The 19,813-nt window shown below is 36.5% G+C and overlaps 1 protein-coding gene across 4 annotated transcripts in view; it reads right to left on the bottom strand.

Annotated features, from left to right (window-relative positions):
* Nucleotides 1–3,193: 3,193 nt before the first annotated feature.
* The window catches only part of sgcd (sarcoglycan, delta (dystrophin-associated glycoprotein)), a 206,976-nt gene continuing 190,356 nt past the window's right edge, over nt 3,194–19,813 (bottom strand). For all 4 annotated transcript variants that reach the window (XM_079898341.1, XM_079898342.1, XM_079898339.1 and 1 more), the window contains exons 7-8: nt 9,431–9,554; nt 3,194–6,252 (exon numbers count right to left, since the gene is read on the bottom strand). In XM_079898341.1, coding sequence (XP_079754467.1) covers nt 6,076–6,252; nt 9,431–9,554 — 301 coding nt within the window. In that variant the 3' untranslated portion in view covers nt 3,194–6,075. The remainder of the gene's footprint in view (nt 6,253–9,430; nt 9,555–19,813) is intronic.

The following is a 19,813-nucleotide window of genomic DNA, read 5'->3' on the forward strand; positions in this document are numbered from 1 at the left end:
AAAAAAATTTTTTATGGACGGTAAATTTTGTCAAAGTCACTGGTCATTGGCAGGTGTGGCAAAAAGTTAGTTTTAGGCCGTGCATGTACCTGAAAATATCAGTAAATGATTTTGTGGAACAATGTCTTAGTTGACATTTTACATAATTCTAAATTTATTTATTTCTAAAACTAAAATTGTTATGTATTATATGTATATGAGTAAATAAGTATTATGACAAATTGCTTTTGATGTTCCTCATTTGCAAGTCGCTTATAAAAGCATCTGCTAAATTAATAAATGTAAACACAATTATAAAATAATGAGTCAATAATAGAGATTGCATGACTATAAATAATTATCATTAAATAAATAATTTATATTTATGACAGTTAATCTATCACACTGGAAATTGATGGTCGAGCACATTGTGGAATACAGTATTTTTTGCAGTATGGTCTGTTTTTTCAAATGTATGTACAGTACATCAAATATGAACATACAGTACTACAGTATATACTGCAGCATATTCCCTACAACATGCTGTGTGATATTTCAGAATCAGTTCTCCAATTTTTCCCCCCCAAATGTCCTGTATTAGATCTGGCCAAAGTGGTTTTGATCATCCACAGTCAAATATTCACTTTAAACATAATTACTTGCTGTTTAGTGTAATCATGTGCAGGAGCATATTGAACAATTCAGAAGAAACTTGACCGAGCCATTACATTTAATTAACTTTTAAACTGGGCTGTCAGTTCTGTGGAGGACTCCTTAATTAGCGACAAATTAGGCCAAAGTGCTGTAAAAAAAAAAAAAAAACCTCCAAGTGACCGGAAAGGAAGTAAAGAAATTCACTCTAAATAGCCAGTCAGTGCAAAATCATGGAATACATGTTACAATTACAATAATAATGGATTTTAGCAATACATGCGACAGTTATAATAATAATGCACTTCTGGAAATACCTACATGGGATTCATGTGAGGTCTAAGTCACAATTAGAACCTTCTATCATGCGTGATAAATATTCATGAATAATGCATTGCGGCTACAATAATTATCGGTTGAATATGGCGAGGTTCGTGTGGGGTTCACTGATGCAACCGTGTTTACAGATGCTTTAATTGTCAGGGAAGAATTCTGAAGCGTTTTTTTTCTTCACTGTTGACTTTTGAAATAGCTTGGTCTGCATTTCCCCCCACCCCCCACCCCACAAAGTTTTGTCTTTCAAAGTCAAACTGAAAGTTTACATTCAGCACAGTATGGAATGTGGGCGGTATAGCGAAGTGTCTGACGCTTGGAAGTGGAAAGTTGACGATTTAAGCCCTGCAAAGAAACAAGCAAAGGCAAAGCAGCAGGGAAACTGGAATTGATGTACTGTAATTTGCTTTGGATAAAAACGTCCCCTTAATTATTACTTTCTTAAAAGTGGGTGGCACCTGTAGTCATTGAGGTATAACATGGTCTGCATCTGCATGGGTGTAATTCAGTAGGATTGCAGTGAGCTAAGAATAGTTTTGGAACTGTATTACCTTTTCAAGTCTTTGAGTCGTCATTGACATGCTGCTGTGTATAATGAGCAGGAATCCCATCTATTCCATAATCTATTCTAGCCATTAGTGCCACTCATGAAATCATTTCTTCTGTTGGGTTGCCATGGTTGCTGGCCTTCAACATTGAACATGTTACCAGTTGTCACCCTAACACAGCTAATTTTCCAATATTACCTTGGAGTCATGAAAAATGCCTCGTAAAAATTCAAAAACTGGTAACACTTTAACAGTCTAACCTAACAGTCTACTAATACTCTAAAGAGAGTTAGTTGACATGTAGTTGCAAAGTTACCTATAGTTAGTAGAATGTCTAATGTGGACTATCGACATTAGATAATGATTTTACAATATTCTGAGAATTATTTTACTTCATTCACTTAGACAGTATCACATGTAAGGGTGTATAATGTTCATTCACAGATCATTATCACAAAATAAACTCAACCATGGTGATTAAGACAATCATTTATTTTGCGATTATGACTGTACATTATCTCACATATTACATTGCTAATAGAAAAATATAAATGGCCCAAAAAAGGATTTGTTTACATATCCTGGTTAAGTTCTCATGTGTGTATATATATATATATATGTATGTATGTATGTAGAGAGAGAGAGAGAGAGAGAGAGAGAGAGAGAGAGAGAGAGAGAGAGAGAGAGAGCGAGAGAGAGAGAGAGAGAGAGAGAGAGAGAGAGAGAGAGAGAGAGAGACCTCTGTATTAATACTGTAAATTGTAGATATTTCCAGTTTATGCTAGTAAAGATTACAGTAACATTTATTTTAAGGTAGTTACATAGTAACTTTATTCATAAGTTAACCCTAACCTAAACCCTAACTTTTACTAATTACTGTAACTTATAACTTATGATTAACTTATAAATACTAATTAACTTATAAATGCATAGTTAATTACTTAGTACTTATGTGTAATTACACTGTAACAACATATATAGTGTAACCAAGATTCCTAAGCAAGTGTTTAACTTAGAGAAATTGGCCCTTATCCATTTTTCTTTTCTCAAGTTTATTGGTTCAGTTTAGGTTGCAAATCAATTCATAAATACAAACCGTATACATTAAGTTTAATAAATTTAATATAGACAGCTGACATTTCTTTGCATCAATAAATTTCTCTCAACAACCATGTATGCTTTGCATAGAATATGCGAGGATTTTCATCGTTACCTCAAAAAAAAAAAAAAAAAAAAAACTACAAACAAGTTCAATGAGTTTCCAGTCATCACAAAATGTCAAACAAAAGTTTAATGTCACTGAATTTCTGCAAAATGGCCAACAAAAGTCTGATAGACCAAATACAGGATAAAATTCTGCACACCATGTTGAAGAAAACCAAGATACTGTAAGTAAGCCCCAGCTTCAACTGAAGGCATTTAGTCTGTAATATTAGCTATTTATGTAATCAAATTCTCAATTTTATTTACACAAATGTATACATGTGGGAGACTCATCCAGTATAGCTGTCACACATTGAAAGCTAGGTTACGCAAGAGCTGATGTGTTGTTTTATTATCAAAAAATATATGAAACATTTTGTGCTCCTCGTACAAAATCGTACATACACGTTGTTCTGAAGTAACGTCTGGGAGAAGAGAGGAAACTAAATGCTATATCTTTTCCTGAACACTCAAATGGCTGTAGATTAAAACCTTTATTCAGCACAAAAATTCATCAAACAATATAATGAGCACATCAAACAACAGAAGAATCCGTCCGTAAGTCCTGCCTTTAGTCGAGTCGTTCAATACAGGGGAAAGGTCAAACAAACGTAACATATAGTACACGTAAATGTTTTTTCTCTAACCTCATTCAATTATGTCACTGGCGTCCGTCTTTTAGTGTCAAGCAAGAGTTTATTACAATAGCAATCAAGCACACACACACACACACACACTATCAAATTTCAAATTCTCCTGAAAAATCAAAAGAGAATGAATATGATTAAGCCCTTCTGTGAGGCTGTGTTGTACCCTACAGAGTTCCCTGTGTTACTCTCTCCTTTCACTACCCATAGAATTTAGTATGTTAATTGGATGTTAATTTAAACGCAATGATCACAGCTGTCACTCCTCATTGCTTCAGATATAGTGGGCAAGTGGCAATGAATTTCAGTGAGAACCACTTAAATTATATCACAGGATTTCTTTTCTTCATATTTCAGTGGAATATAACCCATGGGAGTGTGAAATGTAATTATACAAGAGACAAGATTCAGTGTTTCATATAAGGTCAGTCCAGATCTACATTAAGAACAATCAGTGCGTCCGAAATCATGTACTGTCTGAGTAGGCACTGCATATGAATTTGAACTTACTTTGCAACCGTTAAAAAAAGTATGTGTTATGTAGTATGAATATGGGTAGCATGTACTGCTGTACTGTCATCCGCCATGTTGTCACCGTCACGTGAACTACCAGCGACAGTTGCGTCGCTTCACTTCCATTCATAAATCCTCTCCCATGGCCTCATGGGATAGCAAAGTGTCCAGCGAATGCACACTTCAGAATCTCTCCGGAAGTTGTAGGTCTTCTGGGGACTTTTTGCATTCTGATTTTGAATACTGTGAATTCGTACATACTACTCGTTTGCCGTACTGTTTTTCGCATACTATATAGAAGGGAAGTATTCGATTTCGGACGCAGCGAATGTGTCTTTTGCATTCTGGCATATGGTGTATACTATATTTGTATACATGCTACCGTTCAAAACTTCAGTAAGGGTCAGTAAGATTTTTTTTAACACTTTATTTGAAACCTTTTATATATAATGCATTATTAAAGTATTCACTATGCTTTGCAATGCATCTTCTAATGCATTGTATGATATTATGAATAGTTGTAAACAGTTATTTTACATAAGGGTCACACTTTATATTAGTCTGTCTTTAACTACCATGTACTTCCATCAAAAAATAATTATGGATGTGTAACTACATCACCTTAAAATAAAGTGATACCCTTTATTTTACCGTCCTGTTTCGCATATACATACTATATGCACTTATTGTAATAATGACACTAACTGGGTAATAACTAGGTACTAACCCTGGACCTACCCCTACCCCTAACCTTAACCCATGTTGTTACCTTATATTACTCAGTATTTTCGTTGGGATGTACACTGTATCTAACAATTATCTTTTTATTTTACAGTATGTGCACTTTCAATGTGCTTACTTATTGTGTTTATGTTGTATTGCAAAACACTTTTGCTGCTATTGAGATGGGTTACAGGTAAGGTTAGGGATGAGTTTGGTGGTATGGGTAGGTTTTAAGGGTGCATTACGATTTAAGGAAAAGGTCAAATGTGTAATTATAGATGTAATTACATGCAGGTATTAAAAAAATATATATATATATACACACACACAATGTCAAAACATGTATGTACAAAATAAGTGCATTGTAGCCTATCAAATGATTAATTTAAATATTAGTACATATAGCAGTTAAAGACCCTTAATATAAAGTGAGACCAAAAAACCCAAACTTCTGAACGGTAGTGTATGTACAGTATAAAAGCAAAAACAAAATGAGCCAATTCCTCTTTCAGTCTTGGGAATTGGGAAGTGTGAACTTTCAATTCATCTTCAACAGCTTTGTTTTACACGACAGCTTTGCTTTTTGGTTCGGGTGTCTTGGTTTGTTTAGCACATTTTAGTGTTCAATTATAGAGAAAGAACAAAAGTCAGGCTTAACACACACAAAAACAGTAAAAACATCCACACATCAAGAAAGTGTTTCTCCCAAACTCAACTTTTCTTCATTCCGTGCCAAGCCAAAAACAAAAGAGTTTCAAACAAAAAAATCAGAAATGTTCTCTTCACCTTTCCAAATTAACGTGGAAATCAGCGCACAACGTGTGAGTTTGGGGTCACTGGGTTTCTCAACATTTTATATGCAATTAAAAAAGTTGATCTGTGGGAGCAAAAAGCAAGTAACTCAAATGCATGTCTCCTTGTCTAAATAAAAGTCAGTGGGGTGTGCTTCTTGCCACGAGTGCATTGTATTAAGGCACAGGCGCTGTTCTCCTCTTTGAACAGAGTGGGTGCATGGGTTCCATCCCAGTGCAAGCACAGTTTTGGTTCAGGTGATCACCATCATGAGAGGCATCCCACATGGAGGACTGTCAATGTAGGACTTGAGTAATAATACAAAATGAGATGTTACAAATAGTTTTGACCTCAAAACAAAAGAAAACCGTCGCATTTATGTGGCGTACGCAAGATAAAGCACCCACTGTACTTTCCTCAGCAAAACATAATTGATTCTGATAGAAAAAGAGGACGCTAATGAGAAAAGGCGAGGTATGCGCGACTTTAATGGTGTCGAATGGATTTCTGGTGATCACCTTGAAAGTTTCTGGTTCAGACATTGTTTTACAAAGTATTTTCACGAATCTTGAGGAAATCCTTTTCGGTTCTTGTCAACGTTGGATTCTTCAAGAGGAACGAGTCCTCTGTATGTATGAGTGTTATGTAGTGTTTGTGTGTGTGTGTAGAAGTGAGTTTGTGTGTATCTAGAGGCATAAGTTGCTGCTGATCTGGCAAGTGGAGCCAGTTCCTGCTTGTGATAAGAAGAGTTTTCCGTTGGGACAGACACACACCTCAAAGACAGTCTGTCTAGTTCCAGAGGGGGAGGGGGCTTTTCCCTCCGGCAGACGTAGGAGCTTGATTTTCCTGGCATCCAAGGTGATCTAAAGAGAGAGAAAGGAGAGGATCTGAAGTTGATTTTTTTAATAAACATACCTTCAATCGGTTTATGTCACTTTCCATGAACAAGGTACAATGTAGGTCCTTTATTGTCAACCTCAGAGGCCTTTATTGTACATTCTTTGTTTGAATATTACTTTTTAAAGCCTCTTACTAAAACTTGGGACATATCTAAAACTATGAATTTGTTATTTTATAGCAATAAACATTTAAATCAACATCAAAATGAAATAATAAGCTACTTTGGGACCTTTTGGTGGTTTATTTAGTCAGAGATACACTTGTATTTTTCATAAATTAAAGGGGAAAAATCTGTTAATTAAAATGACAATAAAACTATTTTACTACAATGAATATCATAATGTTAAAAGTTTGGAATTTTTTTTTTTTTTTTTAAATGTTTTTGAAAGAAGTCCTCACCAAGGCTACATTTATTTGATCAAAATACAGTAATATTGTGAAATATTTGTACAAATTTCTATTTGAATATTTATTTATTACCGTGAAGCTTAATTTTCAGCATCATTACTCCAGTCTTCAGTGTCACATGATCTTTCAGAAATCATTGTGATATGCTGATTTGCTGCTCAATTATTATGAACTAAAATTGGTACTCAATTGTTAATTCTTATTATTATCAATGTCGAAAACTGTTTTCGCTGCGTAATATTTTTTGTGGAAAATTAGGATGAATACAAAATTCAAAAGAACAACTTTTTTTTTTTTTTTATGGAAATCTTTTGTAACATTTTAAATGTCCTTACTGTCACATCTGATCAATTTAAATTGTAATAATATCTCACAAAATTACAGTTTTTACTGTATTTCTAATCAAATAAAATACAGCCTTGTTGAGAATTAGAGACTTCTTTCAAAAACAGAAATAAACCCCGAAATTATTCAAAATTTTTGACTGGTAGTGTATGTCGACATGATTTTATGACATTGTGACTTTAATTGTTGGATACAGAGAAGGTCAAGACCTCTGAGGTGAACAATCCCTATTTTAAGAGATATACGGAAATTAGATGTGCTTAAAACTAGACACATTTCACACTACATTCTTTTTTTTTGTTAGATAATAATGTACCATATTCATAGAAAGTACCTTCTATGATGGTAAAGATTAGTTCCATGTTTATTTTTCTCTTTAGAACTCTCAAATTGTAGGCCCCAAAAGACCAGAATTGTCATTTTATTGAACAAAATATTCCATCTTGCAGCCTGTTCATCCAAGTCAAGTCCTCTAACCTCCTACATCCAACCAATCGTAACAGTTTCAGTGACATAAGCACTCCAGTAAGTCTCGCTTAGACACACTTTTAGCCCTTTACCCGAGCTGCTCCTTTCTCATTTCTCACTTTCTATTTTTCATGGGACCCTTGAGAAAGCATGTATTACCAAGGCTGGGAGAGGAGCTAGTCAAGGTATAAAAAGGTAAGAGGAGTCATTACTGACAGCCTCAAGGAAGCATTCCCATCAAATGACCTGAAACACTTTTTAAGCAGGGGTCTCAGCTGACTTCCCCAGACATCTGCTACCGGGCAAATTCGAGTGAGGGAGGGCTTTCCCCCCGCTCTGAGGTGGCTAATGTGCAAACCTCCAGTCTAATTGTGGTGGAACTGTCAAGAGGGCAGTCGGGCCGTTGGAGGTGTCTGGTAAAAAAAAAAAGAGCGACAAATGAAAGTGCTGAGGGGTACTGGAGTGGAATATGCGACAGACGGGAGAAAGTCAAGAAAGCATAACCTGAAACTATGAGAGCTGATTCAAGCTCGGTCCCTTGACCTCACTGGGACTCGTTTATCTATCAATCTGCAAGTCAAATGGGAAAACCCACGGGCGTAGCAATTATTATAAATGGGGGACATGTCCCCCACTCTTTTAGAAATTTCTGCATTAGTTCCTATTCCTTTTTGTTTTGCGAGAGCATGGATAATTGTGACACTTTGCTCATTTATTAAAAAAAAAATTTCTGGTAAAGCTCTGAAATTTTTCCTCCATGGCTTTGGCATGTTAGCAGATATTAGCTGGGCCAATTAAATTTATACCTTGATACAATTAAAATAGAAGTGTACAAATTGAAATCGAATGATAAATGTACATAAAATGACGAAAAAAGTTATGTATTGTGAATAATAATTATATTTTATCTGTGCATGGTTGTTTTAGTCAAGGCACAACCTCCTCAAACACTAAACATATTTTAAAACTATGAAAGATCGGCTGTATAGTGATATACAGATATATTTTTATGCAAATGAATATAAAGATATTTAAAGTGCATTATAATGGCGCGTGCAAAAATGTTCACTGTTACGGAATTATGATGAAAATTAAACAAAAAACAACATAACGAGGTCTTATTTGTTCTCATTCAAACATTTTTTAAATATCTATGTATGAAATTGTCTGTTAATTTGTAAGAATTATTGTTTTTAATTGGGCGTGTGGAAGCACATTTCAGCTTAGTGCAAAAATAAAACAGGTAATTATGAAATAAAATTTTAAATAATGTCACACTGCGAAACATAAAGTCCCAATTATGAGAAATAATTTTGCAGCTGTGAGATATAAAGTTGCAATTATGACAAATAAAGTCATAACCACTTTATTCATTTAGTCTGAAGCTGAAAATGGACCTCCGTAGATTACAGTTATTTGTGCTCTCCCCTAATTATGACTTTTCCATGCCTTAATAACTCTCTCCACTTTTGAAATCATCCCCTAATTGTGAAAAACCATTCTTGCAGTGTGTGTAGGTCTTTGGAAGTGGAGTTTTAACTTAGTTTTCATAGAACATATATTGCATATTAGTTTGATTCATTTAAAAACTTGCTGATCATTTTAAATTCATTACAATTCCCGTAAACAGATTCCAACTCTATCTCTTAAAAGACCACCAACAACTCATTTATCAACACATTACCAGTCTGTACAATTAAACCACAGATGTTTGAGCCAGATAACTGACATACATATTGTATTACAGCATGAATGTTTAACTAAACGTCTGCTTCCCTCTGAAGATGAGAAGGGGACATATGGATGTACAGTAGATGGAGAGCTTGTTTTGATGACAATTAATAGCAGATGGAAGTGTCACAACACAGAGTACATTAACTACAGCACCAGGACTCCCAGTACAGAATGAAGGACAGTTACCTCTCCATCTTTTGACTCCAGACGTAAATCGCTCCTACAGGTCGCTTGGAAATCCCCTGCGTCGGCTTCTATTTTCACTCCTTTAGGTGCCTCCATGTAAAGCGAACGTGTGGGAGACTCCAGCCTGAGCAGAAGACATCACAAAATAGGATGTCTTTTAAAATAAGACCTTCGAATCAGATCAAAATGGCCCAAAATGTTACAGCAATGAAGCTGATGAGACTTTAGTGCTTCAAAGTTCATGATTCCCTGCAGGCAATGCAATTTATGCAATCTCATTTTTATCACCAAATGTAATTGAAAGATTTGTGAGAATATCCAGAGTGTATAATATGAGAATTATGGAACATTCAGTTCAACATTCAGATGTTAATCAAGACACTTTGGGAATTATGGTAACACTTTTGTTACATAGGTTACATGTACTTACCATAGTAATAACAGTAAATTATGCATAATTACATGCAACAAACCCTCAACCAAATCCTAATCCTACCCTAACCTATAGTAAGTACATGTAGTTAATTAATAATTCTCAGTCCTTAAATATATAATTACATTGTAACAACACCTTAAAATAAAGTGTAACTGGAATTATATATAGTGGAGTGTTTATTATTATTTTTTGGAGTCAATTTCTATATAGACATTTACTACATAGAGATCAAAACAAAACTAAAATTATAACATTCCCACAATTTTTTCTAAAAGATACATTCAATGAACACACTTTGGCCTTTTGGCCCTGTTTACACGTGGTATTAAGATGAGTTTTGGTCGATCGGATCACAAGTAGACGAGGGACACATTCCCGTTTACACCTGGTGTTTTAATCCGTCTCTTTTGTCCACTTTCAACCACTTCTGTCCAGATGTCTTTGAGGGGAGTGTCTATTGGCGGGTAAATGTATGTGTTTTTTCAGATCTTTCGATCGAACGGACAAAATAAGCTTGCGCAACTTACACGTGAACGTGCCCAGAGACGATAGAGAAACATATGGAGAGCTCCAGACCAGCTTCATTTCTGCTCAGACAGTTGCAAGATCACGCTGAACGCTGTGAGACCATGTTAGAAATCATGAATGGTGAGAGAACATTGTGCTTGGTACATTTTTCGTCTTCATTCAAATTTGGGTCTACAGCTGACAAAGTTTAAATCCCGTCTGGCTAACGCGCTTCCCATAATGTTTGCGCATTAGGTCAGTAGCGGAGAGTAGCCGGTCTTTTGTGGCTGTTCGAAATGCATTCAACCACATGAGCGCTTACACTATGAAAGCAATCCGGTCGAATTTGTTTTCAGAAGTGCCAGAAAGTGCACAAGCTCAAAACGTTTAAGACCACGTTTACACCTGCATTTAGTGACGTCCACTTGTGATCCGATTGACCAAATCTTAGTACCAGACTTACAGTAAACAGGGCCTTTTTGTTGACAAACCCACAACTGTGAGTAAACAATTGTTTTTGCCCAACAGATATTGTAATTAAGGAATAAAATTCCCAACTTCTCTCTTGTTCGAAAAAGTTTTTTTGACAAAAAATGGACATTTAGTAGGTACATTCATTAAATAATGCAAAATGAAACAGTAGAGTATTTAAAATACTCGTTGGCATTTATCATATTTTTATTTTATTATATTTTAATAGAAAAATATATTTTAACAAAATTATTGTTTTACAATAAAATACGTATTAAAACATAATTATACTATATAATAATTATTGTTTAGCTATATTTAATATTAATATTTATATTTATAAAATGTAAATTGCAAAAGATAAAAATAATTTCTTAAAAAATAAATACATAACAAATGCTTTTGAAAATGGCTTTTTATGAAAAACCCACATGATACAACACAATGACCTGCTAGTTAATGAGCTGTATAAGAGATCTGATTAGCATGTTAGTAGGCGAAGCGAAAGTAAGAAGTGAAAAGATGTGAAGGGCCAATCTGATGCAAATTACTAATAACAATGGGGAAGATGAGGAGACCTAGCTCAGTAGAGATTTAATTGAAAAATCACTCAAAAAAACATTTTATTTCAAAAATAGCCTAGATGGATGCATTAAAAGTTTTTAAGATGGTTACGCCTCATATGAAAGCTATTTAGGAGTTTAAATGTTACAAATCAAAGTAAAATTAGGATCATTAGCTTGATGAAACATGAAAGCATCCTTCATTATCCTGAACCCGGCATTCAACCTTTTGAATTTCAAACAGTCAGCATCTGCGTGATATCGGTATTCACAGGGAGGTGGAGCAGAAACACAGGAGCAGTCAAATAGGAAATTTAAGCAGATTAGGTGACATTGGGTTGGTGCACGGCAGTCGCCCCTACCAGGGATAAAAGGGAGTTGACTAATTTGTCGCAGGTAGAAAAACAAAGGGAAAATCTAATTAACCCCCTCTGGGTTTGAGAGAAATATTAGGACAAAGGCAACACAGCATGCATGTGTTCTACTCAGCCAAGGGAATACAGCCCATATAGCCTACAAATGCAGCTGCAAAGAAAGAGAAACAGAAGAGGAGTTCAAATAAACCTGTACAGTAGCTTGAACATTAGCATGGCGCTAACTATGTGACTCTGTAAACCTGGGAGCTACCTTAAGGAGCTACCTTAAATGTGTTGGTATTGTAAATACCTAAAGCATTGGTTAGCATAAACAGTTAGCATTCCCATTCAACTAAAATGCATTTGCTTGGCTGGTGCATATGTCTCATAATTTCTTCTGTTAATGGTTTCCGTTCATGTCCATGTTGGAATCTGCCATGTGTCTGATGAATTTATGCCAAAATACTACAGTTTTTGACTGGATGCACACGTAAACAACAAAATATTCAACAAGAAACATGTTTTCTTCTCCCTTTTAAATCGTATTAAGCCTACATGTACTTTCCTAATAATGCACAATTTAATACTTAGTTGTGTTTTTATAGCATACTGGCATTTAGCTGTCTATTTACATTTAGCCTGCTCACAGCTAATGACAACATTGCTTCTAGCCATGACCTTTTTTTTTTACATGTTTCAAGTTTTATGCATTTTAGTCATAATTTGTTTCTCTCAGTCTTGTGCGAACCAGCAAACCTCATACAAAACACAAAACAACAATGCAGACAGGTTAAATAGGTGCCTCCATTAGTTTTCAGCAGTGCCACTAATTTCCATACATTTAGCTTTTTTACAGCCTTACACTTTCTCTGAGGACTATTTCAAACTTGCTGTTACAATTTTCCATCCTGCCGATTATTCCCAGTACATTTATTCAATGATAATGAAAAGACCCAAGGGTGCTGTGACCCTGTGCACGGTGCACAGCATCCACCCAATTACCCCCAGACATACAGGCCTCAATGGGGCTCAGCAAGACAGTTCTGGGCTCTTTTCAACTCGGATTGGAGTGATGACCAACGTGTCATGAGCAGCGAGCTCGATTCCATGACCAAGCGCATATCGTTAAACAATTACCGCCTCCTTGAGCTGCGGAAGTAGAACGGACATGGCTGTTGAACAGAAAAGATAAGAGATACCACAGAAGCGCTCTTGTTATATTACATGCACACTATAAAATGTGTTTTATGGCCTATTGTTTCACTGTATGCCTCTTTCTCCATTTATACTCACTGTCTTCCCAACTTTTATGGACTGCAAATTTTCCACAGTCAGCCTGTACCTGCCACAGTCCAGTGTCTTAAAAGTGTGATTATTTCTCACTCTTGCCTTATGGGAAAGGAATTGGATAATAAAATGTTAAATCCGTATTGACAACGTAGAATTACAAAGACAAAAACGTTTTGTGCTGAAAGCCACACAATTCCAAATTGCTACCTGCCAAGCCTTTCAATCTAATGAAAAAGGGAGTGAATTTTACTTCAGCCCGGATGGAGAGCATGTCATGCAAAAGAATAAAACAAAGGGTCAAAATTTCATTTCATATTCAGTCAAGAAAGACGCTGGGATATGAAAAACATCATATCTAAAAAAATAATCAAGCATCAGTCAGAACTCAAAGGGCCCTATCATACACCCGGCGCAATGCAGCGTCAAGCGCTGTTTCAGCCTGACGCAGTTATCATTTTCACGTCCTGCGCCACGTTGTTTAAATAGCAAATGCATTTGGGTCCATTTGTGCGCCCATGGGCGTGCTGGTCTGAAAACGAGGTGTGTTCTGACGCATTGTTGGCGCGTTGCTATTTTGAGGCAACTGAAATAGACTGCGCTATTGACCAAATGAAACCTGGTCTAAAGTCAATGGCGCACTATTTTTTAATATTAACACAAACATGCCAAATATTTCAAATAAAAGGATTACTATGTAAAAGATTATTATTGTGTACATAAAGATATGGTGGAATCCGGCTTGTCCCATAGATGGTCTGCTTGCACGCTTTAAACTTGCGCACGAGCAGATCCGTTTGCGCTCTGGAGAAGCGTTCGGTCTTTCCACTATCAAATTCTGTCATGTAAATAGCGAATCCGTCATGGCATGAGCGCAACTGGCATTTAAAGGGAATGGGAGATGAGACTCTGATTGGTTTAACGCACGGAAATCCCAAAACACACCCATTACTCATTAAGAGAATAGGGACAACCCTTTTAGACCATGCGCCTGGCGCGCCGTACGCTTTAGACTATGCGCTTAGATCGTTAAAATAGGGCCCAAAAAACTCTTCAAACATTGATGATGTCCGAGAGTCTCGACTCAAAAATTAAAATCACAAAACTTGGGGATGAAGTGTCATGCCAAGTCTTTGTCGTGTGAATAATTTAAAGGCACTGTCAGTAAATACAAGAAGGTTAATAATATCCAGGGATAGCATCTGTTAGCATTCTCATTTACCTCAATGGCACTTGTTTGGCTAGCGCAGGACCCACAACCTAATGTAAACGGCAGCAGACAATTAAAAATATCCATTTCCATGAAAATCCATGTCCATTTCATGCTTTTAAGAGTCCTCCAAAAAAGAATCAGGCACTGTTGGCTTGGTAGTCTTAACTGGTCTCCCAGCTTGGTCAGGCTGATTTGTTGGCTGATTTTAGAGAGGCTTTGTGGCTTTTTATCTGTACCAGCTGAGATAGTCCATCTTAAAGCAACTAAGACTAGCTTAAAGTAGTCTCAGTCTCAGACGTCATGCCCATGGACCATTGGGTGAATGTCTGATGCATGAGGCACACAAAATGTGAACCAGTATGTGAAGTTTGCGGCACCATTTTTGAAGTAAACTTGCTCAATGTTCTTGAATGAATAATTTATTAGATGCACACTGGTCTGTACAAAACTAACTGTGATTGATTGACTTACATAATGGTCAGACCTCATCTTGGGTCCAAACAAGCTTATGCTTGTTTAAGCATTGTTTCAGACTACAGGGTTAGGAAGTCACGGTTCGGTACGTACCTCGGTTTTGGGGTCACGGTTCGATATGAGTTCGGTACAACAGCAAAAAGCAACGAATCCCCAATGCTAGGTTTCTTTTCATTTATTTTGAACAGACAGTAGTGCAAATTACAGTTTGTTCCACCTAGAGTTATTTAGTCCCCCTGAGCTAGTTGGTGCAGAACAGCCTCCTTTAGTGTATTAAACACTAAGCAGTAAACATAATGCACTCTTGCATAGTCTTTTTTTTTTGTAGGGCTGATAAAAAAACAAAAGTTACTTGGTCACAATCAGCAACAAAACTGAAAAGTATCTCTTGTGTTATAAAAGTACAAAATAGAATAATGAAAAAGAATACTTGTGTAGAGATTAGTTTTTGCACTCCTTTTTCTGCCTAGTTATGGTGATTGTCGCATCTGGATGACGTCGTCTGCCCACTCCCCTCATTATATCAGCGGAAAAAACTTAAAATACTCTGTCATTTATGGTCATACAGATCATCATAGACATCATTCGAAACTGTAAAGGGTCTATTTTTATTTCTGTACACTCAAAATGAAAATAAAAACATTGTTTTTGTAAAATAAAGAAAACAACAGAATGCCGTTTTCTGCCAGTTAGTGGAGTGTGAACCAAACAATAATCGAAACGTCTCGGTTACGTATATACCCCTCGATCCCCAAAGGAGGGAATGAAGACGTTACGTCAGAACGGAACTGACGAATTGGGATCTCACCTGAAAGCCCAATCACCTTTGAGTGTAAACTAACCGAGCCAATGCATATTGGCGTGCAATATTTGCAATGATTTGCATCGAACGTGACTGACTAAAATGGAACTGAGCGCATAGGCTATACTAGCAAGCTCTTGTGTGCCATCTGAACTCTTGTTTTGGTTTGGTGCATAGATCATCTCGTCTTCTTCTGCTCTTTTTCCTGTTATGGAGGTTAGCAAACAGCGTTGCATTACCGTGCACGCCCCCTTCTGGATTGGAGTGTGGATCACCTGTGACTGACTGTGTTCATCCTCTGACTGTATGCACAGAAACTGTGACCGTTCGGGACAAATACATGTACCGTTACGCCCTTAATATCTTTTATAGCTTTTGGGTTGGTTTTTGTGACAGAGAGCCAATGAGAGACTTCCCTTGTAGACTTGTGTTTTTCATGAATGAGCCTCAGATTTTCCATTGCTGGTACAGTAGTTATAGGATCTACAGTACCAGCAGATGCTTTTTCATAATTTACAGAGCCTATAGGCTCAGAACACCTTTTTTCAGTTATATCTGTCAAGTAATAGGGACATTTTAGGCATACTAATAAAAAAATAAAATAAAAAAAACCTTACAGATCCTTTAAATGACCTGCTCAAAATATACACCTCTGCCTGTGATTGGAATATTTCTTTTTCATTCAGGTTATCATCATAGGATGACATCTTTTACCTCTGCTTTCCCTCAAAGGTAGTTGAGGCTCTCAATTAAATTAATTACATGATATGCTGATTAACTAATCACATTATTTGCATATATCAATTGTATGGTTTACTAAGGCAAGCCCACAAATAAAGATTAATCAAGAAATTAAACACTTTAGGAAAATGATTAAAGCATGGAACTGATTTTACATAAAGTAATTTTTAGAAGTATTATCCACCCATTCTCTAAACCACTTATCCTCCTTACACTATATCAAAAATTCTGCCTTGAATTTTAAGGTGCAATCAACTTAAATGTTTAAGTCATTTCAACTTAAATTACATTAAACGGAATGAAAAAAATGAGTTGAATCTCTTTTTTTACAGTGCACTGTAGGGTTGCGGGTAGGAGAATCATTGTATTATATTATATTATATTATATTATATTATATTATATTATATTATATTATATTATATTATATTATATTATATTATAATAAATAAAAGCCTAAATTATATCTGTTCATCATATGAAGTATGTCTCTTCAGAAAACATGGATTAAATCAATGGATTCATATAGTTAACTTTTTTTACGTCTTTATTACGTTTAATACTTTAAAATTTGTTTACGTGGACTTTCAATGGATGGACAAGAATAATGAGATGATATTAAAAATATCTTCATTTGTGTTCTGAAGATGAAGGAAAGACTTTGGAATGATTTTTGCTTGAACTTTCCTTTTAATGATAAAACATGACAGACTCCTAAAATCTCCAAACAATTTTTTGTCTGTTACATTTTCACCTGAACTAGTTGAAATTGACCTGAACAAATGTAAAATTCTGTCATCATTTACTCACTTTCCTGTTGTTCCAAACCTGTATGAGTTTCTTTCTTCTGTTGAACACAAAAGAAGATATTTTGAAGAATGTTGGAAACCAGCAGTTGACGGTAGCCATTGACTTCCATAGTATTTTTTCCCCCTATGAAAGTCATTGGCTACCGTCAAATGTTTGATTACCAACATTCTTTAAAATATCTTCTTTTGTGTCCTCAGACTGGGTTAGATCAACTTGAGGGTGAGTAGGTGATGACAAAATTCTAATTTTGGGGTGAACTATCCCTTTAAACACAGTCCTGTTAACAGTTATTCAGGGAGATTTCACCCCTCATTTTGATTGAAGGCTGTCAGTGTTGTTGTCCTTGTTCATCACAGAAAGCTTGATAAGCCACGACACCTGTCTGTGCTTGTGGCTTTACTTCTGCTTGCTCCATCAGCAGAACAGACAGGAACGGACCAGTAATGTGTTTGTGTGTGCACGGGCCGTTCATGAGGAGCCTGTCTCCCCACCGGCCATTTATTGCTCATTATTTCCTGCTAAATGTGCATTCACTGCCATATCTGACCCAGTTGCCAATGCTCTGCCGTTCATGTTCGCCTACTGCTTGGGGTATTGGCATTGCAATTCACGTGTTTGTTTTAGTTAATGAGAATCTACTTTAATTAGATTTTGATGAGCATCCAGGCTTCGATCAGGACAGAAAGGAGGCGCCAGCGACACGCACATTGATCTTCCTTTGTCTGCATGTATACAACATTACTTGGATCGAGCCCTGGTCTTAATGAGTAGCTTCACCACGGGTAAACTGTACTTTACAGCGCCAGCACTTTCTCCAAAGAGGCCTCAGATACTACGCAGAGACCAGGGACATATTTTGTTTGTGACATTTGGCGACAAAGGCAGAAAATAACACTTAAATTGGGTGTAATTGCTCAAAGCTTTCAGAGCAAAGAGCAAGAGCGATTATCCCCTCAAGAACTCTCATAATGCGCGGCCTGATCTTTGGAAGCGGCGTGTTGGAGGAGGTTGGAATTTTATCCAAACCATTATTACACAACAATGACATCAGTCTAATTTATAACTCTTATCTTCTCCCACCATAACGCTGACCAATAATAACCGTGGAACAATGTATCTGATTGAATTTAAAAAGCCTGCAATAATAGGGAACATTTGTCTGGATTTAGACTGCCTTCGAAAGCTTAGAAAAGGACATAAACTCTATTCAAAGCAATTGTAAACCATTAAAATCACAGAGAACTGACACCCTGTTTGGTTTACGAGTACCTTAGACAAGATAGTATTGAAATATCCAACGCATTCTCATCCTAGGGCGTCATATACTGACGCTTTTGACATTTCGTCTACATCGAACGCACATGGCACCCTTTAGCGTCAATATGACACGCACAGAGCTTTGTTCGGTTACGGTTTAGGTCTGGGGTAGGGTTAGGGTTAGACCGCTAGGAGGCGCCTTCTGGCCAATATCTATCTGCGTCTCATATTGACGATAAAGGGTGCCATGTGCGTTCGATGTAGACGAAATGTCAAAAGCGTCAGTATATGACGCCTTGGGATGAGAACGGGCTGAAATATCATGACAACTGTCTGTACCAAAACATCCATTTGGGTGTTTCTCAAATAAGCAGTGTAGGATAGGTTTCCGAATTTCCATGTGACTGTCTTTACAACGGATAGTGATGCATTTAAAAGACGGTAATACAAATTTTTGCCCCCCCCCCCTTCCTCTCTGCTGTCGAAAACAGCTTACAGAGGTGCTCTATAATCTGCTGTCAGCCAGACGCATACGCTAAAAACCTAAATTTAGAGGTAAGTGGAATTTGTACAAATGTCATGCTGTATTTCCTTTCTTTGTAGCTTTCAACAGAGACATGTGTAGTGCTTGCTGGAAAAGAATCATTTTTCCCCGCAATCTTTGATCATTACGCTCTGTGTGGGAAATTGCAATCGACGTGCAATCATCTCCCTATGCAGCTCGGTAGCACGCCTCTGGATGTGGCGTCTTCTGCAGCTGTACTTTAGTGAAGGGCTTGCTGTTAATGATTTTGATAATACTAGCAGATGCAGATCTATAAACAGCATATTTAAAAAAAAAAAAAAAGCCGCTTTAGCGAGATACCAAAAGTGTTCTTAAATGGTTCATAATTTTCATCAGTGGCATGACTTTAGATTCAAGCACAAACACACACAAACACAGCAAAATAGCATTTTGATTTTAGTAATCAGTAGTTTCTTCTCAGTAAAGAATAAAACAAATACTTAAACCAAGCACATGCTATCGGTACAATGTTGGTTATATACTAATATTAGATTTTTTTTTTTTTTTTAACACTATCAGCCAATATTAGTGGAGTGGCTAAGTGCTTATGTTTGGCAGAATCGTTCAGTTTATGATACAAGCGTGAAAATTGGCATGAGCAGTCTCTGTGGGTCACTTGACAATAAGCCACCTACAGCTACTTGAAATTTCAAGATGGCGGCCATTTTTCAAGATGGCCACCACCTTAGTGGAGCAATTAGGCTTAAGAAATCATTTAGTTGGTGATACAAGCATGAAAATTACCATGAACCTAATTGCTCCACTAAGGTGGTGGCCATCTTGAAAAATGGCCGCCATCTTGAAATGTCAAGTAGCTGTGGGTGGCTTATTGTCTAGTGACCATCAGAGACCGCTCATGCCAATTTTCATGCTTGTATCACCAAATAAACCACTATATCACTT

Source organism: Squalius cephalus (genome assembly GCF_949319135.1).
Source record: "Squalius cephalus genome assembly, chromosome: 17".
Classification (NCBI taxonomy): domain Eukaryota; kingdom Metazoa; phylum Chordata; class Actinopteri; order Cypriniformes; family Leuciscidae; genus Squalius; species Squalius cephalus.